This window comes from Engystomops pustulosus, chromosome 3 (genome assembly GCF_040894005.1).
Source record: "Engystomops pustulosus chromosome 3, aEngPut4.maternal, whole genome shotgun sequence".
Lineage (NCBI taxonomy): Eukaryota > Metazoa > Chordata > Amphibia > Anura > Leptodactylidae > Engystomops > Engystomops pustulosus.
This window is the reverse complement of record NC_092413.1, coordinates 16,763,464-16,785,975: the sequence shown is the minus strand read 5'-3', so window position 1 is coordinate 16,785,975 and position 22,512 is coordinate 16,763,464. Positions and strand designations below refer to the sequence as shown.

Here is a 22,512-nt window from a genome sequence, read left to right as displayed (position 1 = left end):
TGTACACTGCAGGTAGTGATGTATATACTGCAGGTGGTGATGTATATACTGTACACTGCAGGTAGTGATGTATATACTGCAGGTAGTGATGTATATACTGTATACTGCAGGTGGTGATGTATATAAGGTACACTGCAGGTAGTGATGTATATACTGCAGATGGTGATGTATATACTGTACACTGCAGGTAGTGATGTATATACTGTAGGTAGTGATGTGTATACTGTAGGTAATGATGTATATACTGTACACTGCATGTGGTGATGTATATACTGTAGGTATTGATGAGTATACTGTACACTGCAGGTAGGTAGTCTCCATACACCCCCAGTGCCGGCACTAGGACCCCGCGCCCCCCGCAGGCGCACAGCTGTCCTGTCTCCTGTCCCGGGGAGACATTAATAGCGGCTCCCGGCATCACCGCGGCCTCACTGCCTCTGCCCCCGCACATCCAGCGCCCTGCACGGACACCATGGGACCCCCTGACGGCATCGAGCTCTTCACCAGCCCCGGGAAGGGCAGGGGGATGCGGGCGTTACGTGACTTCAGGCTGGGGGAGCTGCTCTTCACCTGCCCGGCCTACACCTGCGTCCTGACTGTCAATGAACGGAGCAACCAGTGCGACCACTGCTTCGCCAGGTACCTGCCCCTCCCCTGCCCGGGCCCAGGCCTCGGTGTGCCCCCCGTAATCCCCCCGGGGCCGGGCTCGTTACCGCGGCGCCTATATTACATGATATACGGTGGCGGCTCTCCCCCTGCACGTGGGAGGAAGCTGCCATCCCCGCAGAGCTGCCGGGCCCTAGCGCCGCCGCATATCTTATCTGAATCATCATTGATTATGCCTGAGATAATCGCATACAAGAGCTGGGACTTGTTCACACTGACCTGAATATTCCGGATGTATGTCATGTCATGCAAAACTGCAGTGATTTGTACACAGATAACTTTACTTTAAATGCCCCATTGCCCCCTGCATTATGCTCTGTATTAATGACAGCCATTAGAAATTAAAGGGTAACGTTGCATTTAGTGGCGATCATGACACCCACAGGCGCGGTGTAAACTAGAAGAGCTCTGACATATGGCGGCACATGGTACATGTGACATACGATATATGTAAGTAACCCCCGCCCCTCCTCCGCCCCCATCGTGAAAAAAAAATGCTTGGGGCACAACATGGGTTTGCAAAAATTCACAAACTTCTATAATTTGGGGGACCATCCCAAATTATGCCACGGATTATTTTAGGTTTGGATAATAGAAACAGTGATTGTGGGCTTATGGACATGCCCTTAAAGGGGTTGTCCAGGGTTTGTCTGCTTTCTTCCCAAAATAATGATATTGCAACTTGGCTCCATTCCTCTCTATGCAACTGAGCTGCAATACCAGCGCCGACCGTGGTCCAGTGTGGCGCTGTTTGTGAAAAAAATCTTTTTAAGGGAATCTAAAAATCTTTCCTGGTATCACATAGTATAATTGACTGTACATGTGACATCCTGGGGAACAATGATCCAACAATTCGGAACGTGTGCTCAGCAGCACCGCACACTTATGACCAATCTGTCATCGGAGACGGTAGTCCCTACAGGGACCCACATAGACCCTACAGGGTTCCAATCACAAAATCCCCCCTGACTTTCCCTCCTTCCATGTAATTATGACAGTTCTGCCTGCCATTAAGGATCTATTGCTGAGCACAGTTTCCTACGAGGAGGTTTTGGAACGTCTCCGGTTGTTAGGAGACTATATTTAGCCGGCATCGCGTGGATGTACATTTCCATAGGGCTTTGGCGACTTGAAGTCTGCGAACTTGACAAAGAAACAGAATCTCGGCGTTAGACTTGCTTGTGTTTCGTGGTCTTCAGCTCTAAATGGAAATTTAAAAAAAAAAAAAAAAGTTGCGGTGTCCAATCCGTGGAACAATGGCCGCCAAAGATACTGCTGAGGCTGCGTTCACACGTGGAGTTTATTTTTATAAAACTTGATTTGTATGTGGATACATATACCTGTCGTATGATTGGTGTAACGTGACAGGCCCCATTATATATAAGTAGAGCTGCGTTCATATTGCGTTTTTAGTGTAACAGCTGTGGAGAGGAATTTTGCCGAATAGAATTGCGCTTTGTGTATACAGTACATTAAAGGAATATTAACACGACGGAAACTTGTATTGACGTGACGTTTGTGAACGCAAATGTTAACGCAATGTTAAGGCAAATCTCCTCTTCACAGCTTCTGTATTGCGTTTCACACGCCGCGTGTGAATGCACCCTTACTTGTAAATAATGGGGTCTGTCAGGTTACACCCATCGTTATGACTGGAAAATATCACCACATACAGCTCAAATTTTCTAAATATACAGTTATATATATGGGTTTTATTTTGTCGGTCTGAAATGTTTTTTCTGTTAGTTTTTTCAGTCACTCTTGGCCAAGTTCAAGTATGTCGTTAGTCATTAGGCCGCCCTTCTTGACACGCTTGGTGTTCCACAATTAATGGGCATTGCGTTCATGCCACGGAGAGCAATTTAAGACCTCGGACCTCGAGGTTCTCAGCTGGAGGTCGCAACAGATGTTCACATGAAATCCTCTTACATAGTGCGAGACGGAGTCTGCGTTTCCGTCATGGGGTGGTAGGACTGGAGAATGGCCAAGTGTTGGTCTTGGTGGCCAAAGGGACCATTCAGGAAATCGTAGCTGAAAATCACCTCGATGTGGCACTGTACAACCTCCCGACCCCTCATGTTCTGTGTAAACAGATTTACCCCATTTCGAGGCTTTTTCAGCTGTCGTCCTTTTTTGGGATGGGCACCTGTTGTCACTTCCTTGTAAAATTGCATTTCCCGTGTCGCGGCTTCTTTTTATAAAGCGGCCTCAGAGTGTTAAGCCCCTCCGGCTATTAACTGCATACCATTTAATAGTTGTCCTGACCTACACAATTAATTGGCCTACTCCGTCGTCACAAGGCTCATTCTTCTAAAGTAAAGTATGCTGCGGGGCGCTCCCGTTACACGCTGGAGGCCAAATTCCGTTATTAGTCTGGCCTGGGTGCTCCCCCGAGAGGATTCCCTCCGTATGGGGAATTAAAAAGTGCTTCTCCTTTTTGAAATTTGCTTGTTTTGGAAAATTTGGGCGACTTATACTGTGACCGTCCTTGCCAGGGTGGTTGTACATAAATTTTTTTATTTTTATTTTTTTAGAATCCTGATGGTGACAAATCCTCTGTGGAACTTTTTAGAAAGTTTGGTTACCATCAAGCTTTTTGCACCAGAATCCACAGCGATATGTGTATCGCTGGAAATTTAACAATGGCTCAACTCATGGCGAACCTTGTTCCCCCCTAGACACGAATTTCAGTCAGGAAACGCTGTGGAAGGAAGGTGTAATGGTGGCCACTATCTACACTAGCTTGAGCTGTGAGGGAGGAGTTGGTACATTATAGATTATTACCTCCGATCTTATTTCTAGGCTGACATATTTTTATTGCAAGTTTTAGGCCCGAAGCCTGAATTTCATTACTGAGAGATTCTGTGTTGTCATGGACACAATAATGGATCTAAATGATGAAATGTCTCTTCCACTTGTCAAGCCATATAAAAACCTAGGTTCTTATGGCCCACAATACACTGCGCGTGGTTAGATTTTAGGCCATGATAGAGGCTCGTTTGACTTGATCTTTTATCATTGTAGGGATTTTTGATGCTGGACCGTGGTCGGCCATGATCCTGCTTGAAGAGGTCCTTAGGCTGCACTACTGAAAGATTCTTATGCCAAAATGTCCTCTTATATTTGTCATGTGTTCTCATGAGGATATCGTGTGGGCCCAAAATAACATAATATATTAAAAATCCATTAATTTGATCAAATCGATAGAAGATCTTTGCAACTGAGGGCAGAAGGTGCCATGTTGTATATTTCTCAGGAAGCGCTGCCAGGCCTAAGTTCTCCTATGTTTTTTAGGGCCCTTTCTTTAAGAAGAAAATGTCTCCTAACATTGCATTAACTTTTAACACTGCGTTCACACTGTATTGCCATAAATGCGACTTGTACGCAATGTGTGAACACAGCCTAACACCTGTAGGGTCAAGTCATCTGATCTCTGTATAGAACAGTATTGTGAAGTAGATTTTACATTTCTAATGTACAGTCTTTCAGCTCTTGAGTCGCCTTGTAGCTGAGGTGCTCTGCGTCATAAGCGTGACTTTCTTGAGAGAAATATGTGACCTGAGCGCAGAGAAGTCTTCAAATTTTTTGTTATGCAAATCTGTATCTCAGTAAGTGCCGAAAGGCCGTATGATGCAGGAAACATTCCCTACAAGTCCATATACAGGCAGTCCCCAGGTTACGTACAAGATAGGGTTGTTCTTAGGTTGAGTTTGTATGCAAGTCGGACCCATATATTTTATAATTGTAACCCCAGACAAAAATTTTTTTGGTCTCTGTGACAACTGGATTTTAAAAATGTTGGATTGTCATCAGAACCAGGATTAACAATAAAGCTTCATTACAGACACCTGTGATAACTGTTATAGCTGATTATTGTAGTCTAGGGCTAAAGTACACTCACCTGCCACTTTATTAGGTACACCTGTCCAACTGCTCGTTAACACTTAATTTCTAATCAGCCAATCACATGGCGGCAACTCAGTGCATTTAGGCATGTAGACATGGTCAAGACAATCTCCTGCAGTTCAAACTGAGCATCACTATGGGGAAGAAAGGTGATTTGATGCCTTTGAACGTGGCATGGTTGTTGGTGCCAGAAGGGCTGGTCTGAGTATTTCAGAAAATGGTCCGAAAAAGAAAAAACATCCAGTGAGCGGCAGCTCTGTGGGCGGAAATGTCTTGTTTATGCCAGAGGTCAGAGGAGAATGGGCAGACTGGTTCGAGCTGATAGAAAGGCAACAGTGACTCAAATCTCCACCCGTTACAACCAAGGTAGGCAGAAGAGCATCTCTGATCGCACAGTGCGTCGAACATTGAGGCAGATGGGCTACAGCAGCAGAAGACCACACTGGGTTCCCCTCCTTTCAGCTAAAAACAGGAAACTGAGGCTACAAGCTCATCGAAATTGGACAGTAGAAGATTGGAAAAACGTTGCCTGGTCTGATGAGTCTCGATTTCTGCTGCGACATTCGGATGGTAGGATCAGAATTTGGCGCCAACAACATGAAAGCATGGAACCATCCTGCCTTGTATCAACGGCTCAGGCTGGTGGTGGTGGTGTCATGGTGTGGGGAATATTTTCTTGGCACTCTTTGGACCCCTTGGTACAACGCCACAGCCTACCTGAGTATTGTTGCTGACCATGTCCATCCCTTTATGAGCACAATGTACCCTGTAACATCTGATGGCTACTTTCAGCAGGATAATGCGCCATGTCATAAAGCTGGAATAATCTCAGACTGGTTTCTTGAACATGACAATGAGGTCACTGGACACAAATGGCCTCCACAGTCACCAGATCTCAATCCAATAGAGCATCTTTGGGATGTGGTGGAACGGGAGATTCGCATCATGGATGTGCAGCCGACAAATCTGCGGCAACTGTGTGATGTCAATATGGACCAAAATCTCTGAGGAGCTTCCAGCACCTTGTTGTATCTATGCCACGAAGAATTGAGGCAGTTCTGAAGGCAAAAGGGGGTCCAACCCGTTACTAGCATGGTGGACCTAATAAAGTGGCCGGTGAGTGTATATTACCTATATCCAGAGGTCCGTTTTGTAACAAGGGGTCGTATGTAAGTCAGGTGTCCTTAAGTAGGGGACCGTCTGTATATGTAATCCAGAAGCTGATATCCCTTTTAAAGGGGCTGTACCTACACGGATTGTAATCCCCTATCCACAGGATCTGATCAGCGGGGATCCGACTTCAAGGACCTTTACCAATCATGGGAATGGGGTTCCTGATCAGACTAGTTATTAGAAGCAGCAGGTTGAGTATGTGTCCTTCAACTTCATTCAATGCTGCCGGAGTTTCCCTACTGTTGCTTGGGAATGTCTTCCGCCTTCTTATTCTCTCGTGACTTCCATGTGGGAATCTGGTATCTTGCTCTTTCTTCCCCTGAACAGCCTTCCCCCTCCCCGCCACCCATAAAATTCACAAGGTACAAGCTAATTGATAAGCCACCCATCCCACATTGGTCCCAATCCTTTGTCCATAGGGAAGGTCTTGACAACACATGAACTTTACCCCATAGGAGAAGTGAAGGCTCTTCCTGACAAAACCTTTAAACAAAAATTTCGACTGGCTTCCAAAATGTTGTGCCCCGGAGTGAAAACATCTATATGAAAAGTTGGGCCTTGTCTCCTCTGTTTTTCTTCCTTCCTTCTTATTTGTCTTGGATCTAAGGACTCCTCACATTTTTCCATTTCTGGTATAAAGTTTTATAATCTTCACTCCTTTAGATAGAGGCGTCCAACATAAAACAGATCCCCCTCTCGCAGAGTCTCGGACGCCTTCTTTGGATGTAGAACAATCACAGATAACTTTGTATAGATAGTGGAGCTGGGAAGCTCTGACTGTGGGAATGTTTTTGTGAAGTGGCAAACTTTTTTTTTTTGGGGGGGGGGGGGGGGGGGGCGCTGCGTTAGAGACATCTGTAAAAGTTCCTCTCGATGCTGTGGTAGCCAGACATATGCTTGGCCTCTTGAGGCTGTAGTCCCTGAGCAGAGCGCTGGCCTAATGGCCTAGTCAAAGCACAACGTCAGGGGCTTTTTAAAGGGGTTGTACAAAGATTGACTGTTAACCCCCCCCCCCCCCCCCCCCCCCCCCCATTCACAGGATTGCGTATAACAATATGATTATTTGGTCCAACTTCTGGGATCGCCATAATCCTGACAGGATCCCATTCTCACTAAGGTCAAGCTTGTGTCCTGCCATTCCACTTAATACTTTGGAAGTGTCAGAAATTGCTGAGCATAGTGTTCAGGTATCTCCAACACTGTTTGGAAGTGCAGGTGATACCGGAGCGTTGTGCTGTGCCATTTCTGACACTCTCGTAGTATTGAATGAGGCAGAAGGACACCTAATTTCTCTCCTGTTTCAATCGTTAAGTGAGAAACGGGACCCCCCGTTCTTGGGATACATGGGATTCCCAGCTGAAAAAGTCCTCATTGATCAGTTCCGGGTAGATCGGGAATAACAATCAAGCATGATACAAGTTAATAACACTTACTTATTGAACAAAGTATAAGGATGGAATAATATATACATTTTTTTTCTTCCTATTTAAGGAAAGAAGGGCTTTCTAAATGTGGGAAATGCAAGCAGGCCTTCTACTGCAACGTGGACTGTCAGGTACGGTATTTTATATACGGTAAAGGATCCTGTATCTTTAAGCTCAAATTGAAAGTAATTAGAGAAACTTTAATTTAGTTTTTTTTTTTTTTTTAATCTATACCCTTTCTCTGTACTCCAACTCCCAGAGGGTGAAATCCAATTAGCTCTACTCATCCTGCACACTGGAAGACGCCCCCAAACCTAATATTGGGCATTACAGTGTTGTGTAGGACTGCACCTCCTCAGTAGTGTTGCTTTAGCCGTGGGGCCCGAGTGATCGGCTCCAAATCATGGCAGGTCCCTCATGTAAGGGGGTAGTCCTAAGATCCTGGTGCTGTCCAAATAAAAAAGAATTAATAAAGATTCCAAATTTCTATTCAAGGAGAAGCCTCTCTTCCCATGTCGTCTTGTTGCTGGCTGTGCCGTGCTTAGGAATATGGAAAACTGGGACATATCATGTTATAAGATGCATAATTTTCTCCCTTCTATTATATTGTTGCATCTTATACTTTGCATCAAAATGATCCATCTATTAATTGTCAAAAATTTTAAATGCCGGTAATTTTTTTTTTTTTTTTTTTTTTTTTGTAACTCTGCGTGATCCTGCCTGAGGATAGGTTTTAATTAGAAATGCCTACAGGGGGAAATCCAATTCTGCAATAATTAATTTCTGATAGAATTTATTTTATTTTACCTTCTCTAAAATTTTAATCTTCTATAATGGGCAAAGGAAATAGCTAAATGGATGTCCCATGTGTTCTACATTTTTAGATTTATTTTTTTTATTTTTTATTTATTTTTATTTTTTTTGGATAATATTGATGGCCTATTAATAAAGTGACCTGTTCACCCACACCCAAAAACTGTTATCTATATGTTTAACATACATGGTACCTGCCATGCCTCTTTCTCATACTCTTAACTTCCTATCCACATTGTACTGGGCGGTAGACCGTGGAACGTGGAGGTACTCTACCTAAAAGTAGTCTCTGGGAACCCTTTTATAGGGCTTGCTGGATTTGGTCGTGGTTTGAGCCACACAATCTAATATTCATGATCTACATCTCTGGTTGACCAATCTCCTTTTAAATGAAAGAATCGTGTTTATCTGCAGCCACCACTAGATGGGGCTCAGTGCATACGGATGTGTACATCTCCCATATGCAGTTGGATGCCCCTAGTGGTAGCTCCGTTTTACTCTCAGGCTCTATGATTTCTGTGTAAGCTACTGGTTGGGTATGTTAGGAACTTGGGAGATTACAGTTGATTGGGAAGTCACAATTTATTTATTTTTTTTGTCCAGTTCTCTGTATTTATTTATTTTAATTCTCTATTGCTATATGATGTTGTCTTTTCTGTGTATGTAGAAAGGAGACTGGCCCATGCACAAGTTGGAGTGCTCCTCGATGTGCACGTACGGGCAGAACTGGAACCCTTCGGAGACTGTGAGGCTGACCGCAAGGATACTGGCTAAACAGGTGAGGCCGCTGAGCGTGTCCGTGAACGAGCAGTTTACTGATTATATATATATATATATATATATATATATATATATATATATATATATATATATATATATATTCTCTATCGTTCGAGATGTTCTATTCTAGGGTGAGCTCTTATGATGAGCACCCTACTATCATAAAGGTGTCACCTGACAATGAGCCAAGTTCACTCCTGCACCTGATAATGACCCGTTGAAAGCCCTCTGGTGAGTGCATCAAGTGTAAAGAACCCAGACTAGATATGGCGGACAAGGGTGCATCTGCTTACCAGCTTTAAAGGGAACCTGTCAGTTAAACTAACCCATACTAACTAAAAATATGTGAAAACTGCTATTCAGCGGTACAACTATCCCTATATTGTTACACTCCATGCCTGAAAAGTTCCACATTACATAAAGTTGACTCGTCATCTCTGCATATTCAAGTTGTTCAAGGGGCGTACTTTCTCTTTAGCTCAGTCAAATCTGATCTGCTACATCATTCACATTTTGGCTGTGTAGCAGCTGGAGAGAATTCCTGCGGGAGGTGTGAATGAGGGGATTGAGACACACTGCCTCCCTCAGGAATTCTCTTCGGTGAGCGGAAATGAAGGTGCAGCTGAGCAGGAAGGAGATGATTACACTGGACATAGAAGTATGATGATCGGGGGTCCACTTTACAAATGAACAGTGGAACTTTAATTTGGTTATATTGGCGCTTATTGATTCCCTACCACCCCTTACGTATTCCATTCACAAGATTTTCTGGTCATATGTTCCCATCTCTCATAATTTTTAAAAATATATTTTATAATCCTAGCTTATTAATTTCAAGGTCACGGTGAAAGACAAAATTATTGTTCCACCCTCTCCACCGCGATATGCAGAAACATGTTAAACAGATTTTCTAAAGCGCGGCTGGAGAGCGTCGGAGCAGTAAAGAATTTTTTTTTTTTTTTTTTTAAATATTATTTTAATATCATTTCAAGTTCTTTGTACAAAAGAAAACTGATATGGCAGGAGTTGAGTTGCTCTGCCCGGAGCTGTGTCTGCCATGAAGGGAAAGTCTTACGGTGCACAAACAAGTGATCTCTCCTCGGCTACGAGTGACTGGCACGAGGTTTGTAGGAATAGATAAACACCATCGACTTTCTGAACGCTAAATATGCAAAATCCAGTCCTCTTAACCTCAGCTGCTGAGCCACCTGCAAACCCATATTTAATGGGCAAGATTACAAAGTACTGGCCCGGGGCCAACAGCTGAACGACGCGTTTCAACTCGAGCAGATTCACTTACCTCAAAGTCCGACTTACCAGCCGGGCCTTATTTGGATGCAGCGGAAACAAAGGGAAATTACATATTTAAATAAACCCTGCGAGTTATCTGATGGTCGCAGATGGAGGAGGTTCTGAGCGCAGCCTCGTGGTTATGGGGGGGAAAAGTGTAGATGCAGAAACGCGTGTGAATGACCATTAAAGTTTAAAAAAAAAAAACATTTTTTTTTTCTTTTAGATTTGTTGCACTTTACAAAGAATAAAATAAAATTAAAGTTTTATATAGCACTTTAAATTCTCTTTATCATAGAAATTGCATCCAGAAAGGACGTCATCGGAGAGATTTCTGACGGTGAAGGAGTTTGAATCTCGTAAGAAGTTTTTGTTTATTATTATAGTACTATGTTTATTTTATTTTTTTTGTTTTCTATTTGTTGGTGAAAATTATATGTTAAATATGAAAAATATATATATATATATATATATATATATATATATTATATATGCCACAATACATTTTGACACATATTTAGATCAAATACATATTTGAGTTATTAATTTATTATATAATAAGTTGGTAGTCCAGGAATCACCCAAAAAAATTGGTATAAGGCTCTGGAAATTAAAAAAAAACAATAGATTACTTTTACTAGTCTACTCCAGAACTGGTTCTGCTGCGGCGCCGCCCATATCTACCGATGTCTGCTTGTATACAAGGCCTCTGTACACAAATAGAAGCCGGTAGCAATGGGTGTAATTAAAACATACAATGTATAATATATGGAACAAAATAGGCAATAATATGAAATAAAATAAACACTATATAGTGAAATATTTGTGTAATATAAATTTTTAAAATTTTAGACCTTGACAAACTGGACAATGAAAAGAAAGAGCTCATCCAGACGGACATCGCTGCCTTGCATCACTTCTACTCCAAGAATTTGCACTATGCTGACAATGCTGCACTTGAGGTCCTCTTTGCACAGGTAATGGCGTCTTTATAAATGCCATGTCTGTTATATTTGCATATACTCGACTTGCCTCCAGTCACATCTAGAGCTGCATTTAAGGTTCAGCTCCTTTTTTTTTTTTTTTTTTTTCTTTCACCCCATGATCTTGCGCATGTGTGTGTACGTCCTGCTGTATTTGGACTGTTAAAAAAACTGAAAAAAAATTACTGTACAACTAAGTTGCAACTGTCATAATTTTGAATGCAGCTTTGTATGTGAGTGGAGAAGAGGACACCAAAAGTAAAACCTGTGTGGAACATTTGTTAAGCTATACGATGCGGCTGGTATCAGATGATTAAGTTGTACAGGTTTCTTAATAATTGTGGATCATCGTTGGGTGCAGGCACAGTCCAAAATGAGATCTACTAAACTTTGGAGAAGATTTTGGGCATTGCTTGCAAGGGTATTGTTAAAGGATTTCTACCACCAGGATGAAAGATTGTAAACCAAGCACACTGACATACTGGTGTGTGCCCCCTCTAGCAGGATCTAGGCTATTTCCTGTTTTTTTTTTTTTTTTTTACGAAAACAAAGGAATTTAAAATTATGCAAATAAGCTCAGGGTTCCATAGGTTTTAATGGAGCCTTTCGGGCAATTTGCATAATTGTAAAGCCTTTTATTCTTAAAAAAAACAGGGCATAACCAGCTTAAAGAAAAGTGCATCATGTTAGGGGGGCACACACCAGTATGTAAGTGTGCTTGGCTTACAATCCTATATCCTGGTGGCAGACTTCCTTTAAAGGGGTTTTCCATTATTCCTTTTGCTAATACAGGCAGTCCCCGGGTTACATACAAGATAGGGACTGTAGGTTTGTTCTTAAGTTGAATTTGTATGTAAGTCGAAACTGTATATTTTATCATTGTAGTTCCCGACAATTTTTTTTTTTGCCCCAGTGACAATTGGAGTTTCAAATTTTTTTGCTCTAATAGGACCAAGAATTATCAATAAAGCTTCAGTGCAGACAATTTTAAGCTGATTATTGCAATCTGGGACTATTTTAAAGCATCCAGAGAGCTTCAGCAGAGGTCACAGTGGGCAGAGGGGTCCGTCTGTAACTATGGGTTGTCTGTAAGTCGGGTGTCCTTAAGTAGGGGACCGCCTGTATATTCCATTATGGAATATACTTGCATTGCTCCGGTCCCCCGTTCCTGCAGTGCATCCCCTATTGGTCTGATCCTCCCACTTGGACCCGAAGTTTTGGCGATCCCATGTCGTGGAACCAGGATTGTTGACATCACAAGGATTCTTCTGACAATGAATGAGTGCACAAACTTTCCTGGGAAATGAATGGATCAGTGGATGGGGAACACGTAGACCCGATGATGGACAGCGGTGACAGCCGCCCTTGCCTGTCACGTAGACGGCAGCCCCATTGACGATCCAGCTCCTCCTGTCCTGGCACGGCTGATGTAGTAAAGGTTCAGCTGTTGTACGACATTACTGTGTCGTAGTGTGAACGTGCAGCGATGTCTGTGATCCTGGTGACAGCTGCCGGGTGGTGAGGAGCTGAACTTCATACCGTCAGTGTCTGCACCATGGGGGAAGAGACCCGAGCTATAATATCAGTCTATTCACTATGATAAAATAAATCCAAGGTATTATTGGCCTTGAGTGGTTACAAAGAGCGTCTCTGGCTCTGGAGGACTTGTACTGTCCTGGATAACACACGCCTCTCACTTGCTTGAAAGGATGCCATGTAATACTACTCCTCACCTGCGGGCGGAGCTGCAAGATATTTAAACAGTTTCTGGAAAACCACAGAAAATCAAAAGGGATCCCAGCAGATTGAAAAAGGAAGTCTATGCATTATCTATAATAGATATTGTTTAAAGGACATTTATCACCAGGATGAAGGATTGTAAACCAAGTATACTTACATGCTTGTTTTTGCCCCCTCTCGCAGTATCTGCTCTTATTTTAGCTTCTGAGGCCTTGGTTTTTTTTTTTTTTTTTTTTTTTTTTTTACAAAAAAAGGCTTTAAAAATTATGCAAATGAGTCTGAGGGGCTCCAGGCCTCATTAACACCTATGAAGCTTGGAGCCCCTCGGGCTTATTTGAATAATTTAAAGTGTTTTTTAAAAAAAAAAAAAAAAAAAAACAAGGTCTCAGAAGCTAAAATAAGAGCAGATCCTGCCAGAGGGGGCGAACACCAGCATGTAAGTGTACTTGGTGTACAATCCTTCATCCTGGTGGTAGATTTCATTTAAAGCAGGGAACCCCCTTTCACACCCTCCATGTTGCATTTATGAAGATTACACACATTAGCAGAAATTCAATAAGCTATAAGTGGTTCATCTGTACAATTCAAAGAACTAAAAGACATTGCTGTGCCGGGGGTCTTAGAGGTAAAATTTCACCGGACTTTACCCCATTAAACTCCCAGCCCCCTCGAGTAGGATAAGAAATGTCCTTTTTAAAATTGCCTTTTATGTAACGTTCCACCGATATCGACTACGGTATAGTTACTAATTTACCTATAATAAAAATCTCCTCCAAAGTCGTATGAAAATGAGCAGAGAAGAGCCATGTTTGCCCGAAATGAGTCAAGTTTGGAGGCTGCTGGAGGGAGAGTCACCTCTGAAGTCCCCATCTTCTGTAGGACCTAGAAACATGGTGCTAGTGTCTTTTTCAAGTTAAAAATCTCATCTTTCATATCCCATTTGCTTGTGGCTCTTTTTGTATCTCCAGTTCTTAAAGAGGACCTGTCACCCAATTTATTGGCACTAGGAGCTGCTTACTAAAGTCAAACGCCGCAGTGTTAGAGTGATAGCGAGCTGTCCGACAATTACATTGTACCCCGCCGCAGTGTTTGATGGCGTTACCATGTTTCTAGGTCCTATAGAAGATGGGGACTTCAGAGGTGACTCTCCCTGCAGTGGGGTACAATGTAATATGAGCCTGGTCCTGGACCCACTCGGTACAAACTCCCCCGCCCCCCCCCCTCTTTAGCAAAGAGTGGGGGGGGGTCTCGTTGATCACACACCATGTGAATTGGGATTAAGCTCTTTCATAGGATGATCTCAATGTCAGAAGTTGGTTGCTACAGGTGTCAGACCCCTCCTTAGGTTGTCCCTGGCACAGAGTTTGGGGGGAGGTGAGAGAACCTTACATGCCCCCCTGTATATTTACACACAGAATATTAAAGAAAGCAATCAAGGAATATGGAATATAAATCTACAGAGGATTATGGAGCAGTGATCCCCTCTAATCCCTCTTTTATTCTTCTAGGTTAACTGCAATGGCTTTACCATAGAAGACGAGGAGCTGTCTCACCTCGGATCGGCCATATTCCCTGAGTATGTCCCTGTCCTGCATTGTGTAAAGTGAAATGTCCTCTGATTGGTTGGGGATCTGAATACTTCACGCATGGCTCCATTATTTGTGTTGTGGCCAGTCTGAGTAACTGCAGTTCAAATCTCATATGAATGAATAAAAGTGAGATGCAGTAACACGACTCGGCCACTATAGTGAGGAGGGCGCTGTGCTTTGGGCTCCGTTCTTTATTAGATTCGTGTGCTGGCTGCATCTATAATTGGCTGATAGGTGTTCAGGGTCCCCCTTCCAATCTGATATTGATCACCTATTCTTCTTGATGGGTCATCCATATAACTAAAGGTGGAGAATCCCTTTAAGTATTCAAAACTAAAACCTATATCCAGATTCCCTTCAGATTACTGCACCAATTGCACAGAGTTGCTCTTCTATTTTTAATTTTGACAATGTAAATTTGGTGATTAAACTCCTCCTCTCGCTCCGTTCCTTTGCAGCGTTGCCCTGATGAATCACAGCTGCTGCCCCAACGTGATCGTCACCTACAAGGGGACCGTGGCCGAGATCCGGGCCGTGCAGGAGATTACTGCCGGAGATGAGGTAAAGATGGCGTCTTATTGGTTGTGAAGGGGGTCTTCAGGTTTTGTAAACAAAGTTGATGGCGTCTGTGGGGTTGTTACTAGAGCACCTCTGTGCTGTTGCTTCACAGCCCTGCCCCCCTCTCCCTGATTAGATCAGGCAGAGTGAGAGATTGTGCACTTGCACAGTCTGTAAAGCTACAGCATGGAGGGACACTGGAAACACCCTTGCCCTCCCCACCCAGCCAGGTCCTGGCAGAGCCGTATGGTCTGATCCCTGCCCCAGTCTCCTCTTTCCAAAATTAGAAATACACCCTGACGTTATTCTGGAGGCATTTCTGGGGACCGCTGGGAAATTCCTTAAGTTTGAGGACACTTGAGAAACGTCCTGCTATTAATAGACGTGACCTATAGGGGGCAGAGCTCCGGCGTGGGGCACAACCTGCTGGATATAAACCATTATGTGTAAGACGGGAGCGGAGAATCGCACCGCGGGGGGTTAGTAACGCACCAGGCTATAACTAGCCGGGGATTATCTGGATAATCACGGCTGTGCGAGGCGATGGCAGGTTGGCGGCGGTGCCCTTTCTTCTCCCCCGTCTTTCTGGAAGTCTGAATAACAGCCCGGAATCTCGATAAGATCTACGAGATGACTATAAATGTGTGATGAAACGGGCTCCACGGATAAATGTCATCGGTCTTCAGTGACGGCCTCCGCCAGCTGCCCGCGCCACTGTGTGACCGTACCTAGTCCTCTGGGGACCCCTGGTGGTCAACAGTGGCAACTGCAGCGGGCTTTAACCCTTCGTGTTACATAGAATTACTTTCTAGTCTAATTCTGCAGTCCAAATTCAGTCTTTCATGCAGAGCCATAAACCATAGAGCCGCGTACAGCAGAGACCAGTGTAGATTAGGACAAGGCTTCCGAAAAGCAGATTTGGGCCGGTCATTTGCATGTATTCCACGTAATATTATACTCCAACACTGCAGATGGGGGGTTTGCCCTTTAAAGGAAATCTACCACCACGGATCTACCTACTAAGGTAGATCAGGTGGTAGGTGCTTCCATTGTACATGAGAATAGCCCTTTTTAAGGGCGAATCCTCAGGTCCCCTGTATAATTGTCTAGAAAATAAGACCCACAATGGGGAAACTACCATACATGCTATCATGGGGAAAAAGACCTTGACTCTACATACTCACCATCCCAATGGCAACAAACTCGCATGATACATGACACATTCCGCAGCATCTCCCACATAGAAGCAATAATAAAAACTCACCTGAGGTTGTATTTTACCCCTGCCAGACTAAGTAAAATATTTCCCTCTTCTCCCCCGGGATGCTGGCGTATCTGCGGACAAAGGGGTACCCTGGTTCACACTTTATGGTCTTGTCCTAAGATCCAAGGATTATGGAGACAATGGGGCACATTTACTTACTCGGTCCATTCGCGTTCCAGCGGCGGCTTCTCTGACGAGCGTTCGGGTCTTCCGGCGATTCATGAAGGTCCTGCGCCCGATGTCCACCAGGTGGCGCTGCTGCGCCGAAGTCCGCCGAGGTGCCCCGGAGTTCATCGTCTTCATCGTGGTGCATGTGAGTATGGCCCGTGCGACCAAATTTTTTTTTTTTTTTAAATGCGGCGGTTTTTCCGAATCCGTCGGGTCACTGCTCGGCCACACCCCCCCATTTCCGTTGCGTGCATGCCGGCGCCGATGCGCCACAATCCGATCGCGTGCGCCAAAATCTACAATATACTACAATATATGTTATTACTTAGACCCTTGTACGCCCCCCTAGGGCCAATTGAGGAATAAGCCTTCTAGGTTTTTGCGGTCTTACTGGCCCCCGGCCTGTGACATAAGGACCTGAGAGGGTTCCCAGTTGGACTGAAACAAATGAACAATAATATCTGGCAAGAAAATTGTGATATGTAAATCCTCGCTGTATTAAGAGCATTGCTCATTTGTTATAAATTGTATGGTGGCCCGTTGGCTTGTAAATTTGTCATGTCAATATATTTTGAAAACTCAATATAATTTATTGGAAAAAAAAAAAAGATACAGGGGACGTGAGGATTAGACCTTTAAAAGGGCTATTCTCATGTAGAATGGAAGCACCTACCACCTGATCTAACTTAATAGAGTTACTAAACTTTTAAAGGACACCTGTCATCAGGTCTCTGCCACTAGTCCCGTCACCTCTACCTGTTGGAGCAGCTCACAAGGATCCCATCCCAGCCTTTATCTAGTTATTTCATACATTATTCATTGTAAAATCATCTATTCTTTATCATATAAATGAGGCTGGTCACATGGTCAGAGGCAGTGATGTCACTCCTGTTCCCCCTCCCCTCTCCTCCCCCTGCTCATGTCTGTGTGTAATGTATAGTAAAGCATGGCTAGTGTGTGTGCTGCATCTGCTGACATGCTGCATCCTCCTAATACACAGGTGAGAGACACAGACATCAGCTACACATGTACCTGACATGTTCTGCTGTAACATGGAGCTGCTGTATCTCTCCTACACACACAGGCACACACAGGCTGCAGGGGGCGTGGCTACCAGCACCAGGAAGCACATCATTATACAGCCTCACATCATTATACAGGCTGTCAGTCATGCACTGGGGGTGTGGCTGTACCTCCCACTCATGAATAGAGTGGACAGCTTGAATATGCTAATGCTTCATTGGACATCTCACAGGTCATTTGCATACAGCTTTAGGACCTCATTGCTTAGGGTTACAGGCATGTAGAGGGACAATGAAGGGATAGAGGCAATGCTCTCTAATGGCAGTTTATGAAAATATATTTAGTTTAGGGGGGTTATTTTGCATGACGGGTTCTCTTTAAAGGGTTTTCTGAGCCCCATATTAGGCCTCATTAGCCAATTATCAGTGGGGCTGTGACAGCCGGCAAACAACATGTTATAGAATATTGTCCGAATCCCCAAAATTTCCACTCCAAATGGAGCAATCAGCCATCCGGGTGCAATGGGGGCACAACCCCAGTGTATAACAGTTGGTCAGTGGGGTTTCTGGGCATTTCGGCACAACATTAACCTTTCCTATGGACCCCTTTTTAAAGGAAATCTACCATCAAAATCCATCATGATAAAACCGGGACACTTTCTCATAGATCCAAGCACCAGGACTGTGGGAATCTTCTTATATTTGTTATCCATGGCCTCCTTCCTTCTAACATTAAGCTCATTAACATAATTCTAAAAAGGTTAAAGTGCTCTTGAAGGCTTTACTACTACTTACCCATTGTGCTTTAGCTTCACGGGCTGTTACACTGTGCAGGAGCCCCTCTCCCCATCCTCCATCATTTTAGAAGGTCATAGATCACAAACATAAGATTACCACCATCCCTGGTTTATTGTGATGGATTCTGATTTCCTTTTTAAGATGTTGTTTCTTCTGAATTGCTAAATTACTTTTTTTTTTTTCTTTTTCTTGCCTAATTGCAGATATTCACCAGTTACATCGATCTGCTGTACCCTACAGAGGACCGGAATGACCGACTTAAGGATTCCTATTTCTTCACCTGTGACTGTAAGGAATGCACGACCAAGGAAAAGGTTAGAGGTCATTGCTCGTGGGGTCCTAACATGACCTTAGTGTCCTTCCTGCACAGGGTCCCGGACTACATGCACAATAAATGGGCAGGTCCGGACCACTCCCTCCTATCGGGTTTAGTTCTGTTTTCTATTCCAGTTCTATCGATGCCGACCCCAAAATGATGCAGTGAAGCAGAATCCGAATGTCATCTCGTGTTCTTATTTCTCCGCAGGACCCTGCAAAACTGGAGATCAGGAAACTGTCTGAGCCCCCAAGTCCTAAGACCATCCGGGACATGGTGAAATACGCCCGGAATGTGGTGGAGGAGTTCCGGAGGGCGAAACATTACAAAAATATCCTTTTATCTGTGTCCTTCTGGATTAGCTGGCGAGACCTCCAGAGGGGCAGAACTACAACAACCAACTGGCTGTTGGGTCATACTGGGAGTTGTAGTCTCCGACCTGATCTATTTCATGTAAAATTTAGTTTCGGGGTTAACCTTCTGTCCTTGGTTTTGCCCTGACCTCTCCATTTGAGTTAAACGGCAGCTTCATCCTAATGCTTTGCCGTACCTTGTCTCTGATCATTTATCCTTCTACAGTCCTCTGTGCTGCTGTGGCGGAAGTGGCTTCCCCTCCAGAATATGGAGTCTTCTCAGTTATGCTTCCATCCTCTGCTGAGATTGTGCTCCTTTCCTGACAAGCAGGGCAAGAAGCTACTTCTATTGGTTGCCCTTCGGTAATCAGAGGAGCACTGTGCAGGGACCTGACTATAGGGGATGTGACTGAGCGTGTGCGTCCACCTCATTAGGTGGACAGGTGCATTGAATAAAAGAAGTGTGTTTGGTGGGACAACCCCTTTAATACAGGGTAGAAGGAAATCCTTTTTCTTAACTGTGCCACCTCCTAGCGAGCTGCTGGAAATGTGCGAGCTGAGTATAGAGAAGATGGGGGCCGTGTTTGAGGAGAGCAACGTGTACATGTTGCATATGATGTACCAATCCATGGGGGTCTGTCTGTATCAGCAGGACTGGGATGGTGCCCTGAAATACGGGCAAAAAATCATCAAACCGTACAGGTAATTGTGTTTTTACTAAAAAAAAAATTTGGAAATGGCGCCACTCCTGTCTATTGGTCATGTCTAGTATTGCAGCTCAGCTCCATTGATGTAAATAGGACTGCGCTGCAATACTACACATGGCCTGTATAACTGTGTGGTGCTGTTTTCAACAGAAGTTACAATGTTTCTCTAAATATGGACAATTCTTTGAAAAGTGATCTCTACTATATACTGGAGAGATGTCTAATAATACCTTTGTGAATGTTAGTAGTAGCAGCAGGGCTGTGAAAAAATTGATTTATATCCCAGGATTTAATTTAGGGGGGGGGGGGTCCTCACACTGCTGTGCTCTGTGTTCCCTGTAGCCAGTGTTTGGTATTATTCCTGGATAGATATGTATTAATACCTTTTGTTAATGTTGTTAGCAGCAGGACTGTGAAAAATTGATTTGTTTTCCAGGATTGTATTGCAGTGTGTGTCCTCACACTGCTGTGCTCTGTGTTCTCAGTAGCAGCAGGAAGGATTACAGATCTCTCCAGGGACAATACATAACATACACAAATGTGTCCTCACACTGCTGTGCTCTCTGCACTTTCTGCATTGAATATTTTATCTTCCAGCAAACACTACCCTCCTTACTCCTTGAATGTCGCCTCCATGTGGCTGAAGCTGGGACGACTGTACATGGGTCTGGAAAAGAAATCAGCCGGGATAAAGGCTCTGAAAAAGGTAAGTTTTTGCTTTTGATGTTGTATATGGGAAGAAAGAATTATTCTTGTGAATCTCCCGTCACTTTTTTCACACTGAGAATTCAGTTCCTAAAATAAATTTGGGTTATTATACTATTTTATTGCAGTTAGGCTTTAAGATCTTTGAAACCCCTCCTAACAAGATTGTGGTCACCTGCTGCCACCACTAGGGGGAGCTCACTGCACACTCATATGTAATGAAGCAGCGTCTAGTGAGCTCTTGTGCTCCTCCTAATGGTGGCTGGGCAGAATGTTGAACCAATAAACAAGGTGATACTACAGGAGCTTTAGAAGATGAAAATACATATACTTGGAATAGGTCATGTAAGAACTGTGGGGTCCAACACAGATGGTATGAGGGCGGTGATGAATCCTGCTCCCCAGTCCTGTGATGTCAGATTCAGGGGCAATTTGAATTTTCTTTTATAGTCACCACGGTTACAGAGATATCAGTCCTAGTATCTGACTCTCGTATGTAACCCTCTACACTGTCAGAGAGAAGATGCTGAAGCAGAGGAGTGGGCGTGTGTTATGAGAACTCCCTAAATTTTCTCTTTTTAGCCCTGACAGCTGATGGGATCAGTCCCAGTATCTGACCATTCTAATCCTCTCCATTGTCAGAGTTCTTATAACACGCCGCCTCCTCTTCTCCAGCCCCTCCTCTCTGACTGTGGAAAGGATTATAATGGTCAGATACTGGGACTGATATCTCTGCAACGGTGGGGGTTAGAAAGGAAAATCAAATTGCCTCTGAATCTGTGAAGCATAGCCTACACTATAGCATGTTAATTTATACGCATGTGTGAGGTGGGGAAAGGTCCACTTGAAATGGGACTGAACTATGACTAGTTTATGTGACTGACTAATGTGATGTTGCAGGCCTGGGATGCAGAGCAGGGCTCCTCGCGGCCCTGATTGTATGTTCATCACCACATGTGTGAGGCGGTGAAGGGTCCCCCTTAAGCTATTGGAGCTGCAATACCAAGCTCGGCCACTTTACAATGTATGGCGCTGTGCTAGATAACCAGAGAAGAGGTTCTGAGGTGTAAATCTTGTATAACTTCCTTCCAGGCCATCGCTATCATGGAGATCGCCCACGGTGCTGATCATCATTACATCGCGGAGGTGAAGAAGGAGCTGGAGCAATGAAGTCCGAGATCTATGCAACGCACTTCTCCCTAAATGTTTTGTCGGAATGCCAATGTGTCTGTTTGGATGGACCCGCTAAGCAAAGCGCTGCTTGACCCCGCGTGTCGGAGCTGAACTCCTGAAACCTCTGGCTGTCCTGTCCTGGCATGTAAGATGTTTGGCGATCAATCACCCATAGCACTCAGGGGGCTTCTTACCTAAAATAAGACAGTACTTCCCTCCTAAATCCACCAGGGGGCACTCCTCCTATGGTGAACTGTAGCCTCTGCAGGGGTTGTAGCATGTTATGTTAAAAGGGCTAAAAGTCCGTGATCTGTGTAGCATAAAAACATGAAATTTGCAGGAACATCAAAAGTTTTCGGACTACTTCTTATACTATTGAACCGAACTTTGAAATTGACTTAATTTTTCCAGTTTCTCGCCGTTTTTTGGGGTCACCTCGATCTCACACCCGCAATGTATCGGATTCCATTATTTTGGGCTTTTCATTTTTATGGTTTGGATGAAAACTGATCACTTTTGGTTGATATTGATTTTTAGACACGTGACCTGCTGTGTTTTTTTTTGTTTTTTTGTTTTTTTTCCCCCTTCTATTTTGCAAGCAGTTGCCTGAAACCAAAGTTTGCCTGTGAGTTTTATTACAAAATAGCTGTTTCACACTGCAAAGTAATAAAAAAAAAAAATATAAGAATTTTTTTTTTTGTTTTTTTTATTTGGGTCTGCCCTGAAATGGGTGGTTTTGTGGTAAATATGCATTTACAGTATTTTTGGACTATAATATGTTCCCCAGATTAAGTCATCAAAAAAGAAATTTTTTTTATTAAATCTATATATCAATTTAAACACTCACCCACACTGCTCTGCTACATCTATTCACTCACTCTCCTGCACGGCTCTGCTGCACCCATTTACACGCTCAGCCGCACGGCTCTGCTGCACCCATTTACACGCTCAGCCGCACGGCTCTGTTGCACCCATTTACACGCTCAGCCGCACGGCTCTGTTGCACCCATTTACACGCTCAGCCGCACGGCTCTGCTGCACCCATTTACACGCTCAGCCGCACGGCTCTGCTGCACCCATTTAC

General features: G+C 43.9%; 1 protein-coding gene across 3 annotated transcripts; it reads left to right on the top strand.

The window, feature by feature from the left end:
* The first annotated feature begins 373 nt into the window (after window positions 1-373).
* Window positions 374-22,116, top strand: SMYD2 (SET and MYND domain containing 2). 3 transcript variants are annotated; one of them, XM_072140134.1, is made up of 12 exons: window positions 374-639; window positions 7,237-7,300; window positions 8,650-8,760; window positions 10,351-10,411; window positions 10,905-11,029; window positions 14,284-14,351; window positions 14,823-14,925; window positions 18,378-18,488; window positions 18,701-18,821; window positions 19,371-19,545; window positions 20,148-20,256; window positions 21,348-22,116. In XM_072140134.1, exons 1-12 carry the CDS (start codon window positions 473-475, stop codon window positions 21,423-21,425), a joined length of 1,293 nt encoding a protein of 430 aa, XP_071996235.1. In that variant the 5' UTR covers window positions 374-472; the 3' UTR covers window positions 21,426-22,116. The 3 variants fall into 3 exon arrangements, with proteins under 3 accessions (XP_071996235.1, XP_071996238.1, XP_071996237.1); XM_072140137.1 differs by lacking the exon at window positions 374-639 and adding an exon at window positions 773-900; XM_072140136.1 differs by lacking the exon at window positions 374-639 and adding an exon at window positions 1,067-1,116.
* The last annotated feature ends 396 nt before the right edge of the window (window positions 22,117-22,512 follow it).

Bases quoted from the DNA above. Each gene is read 5' to 3' on its own strand.
- SMYD2 (XM_072140134.1), top strand. From the start codon at position 473: ATGGGACCCCCTGACGGCATCGAGCTCTTCACCAGCCCCGGGAAGGGC. The intron at 18,489-18,700 runs GTTAGAGGTCAT...ATTTCTCCGCAG, and splicing joins AATGCACGACCAAGGAAAAG to GACCCTGCAAAACTGGAGAT. The intron at 19,546-20,147 runs GTAATTGTGTTT...TTTATCTTCCAG, and splicing joins AAAATCATCAAACCGTACAG to CAAACACTACCCTCCTTACT.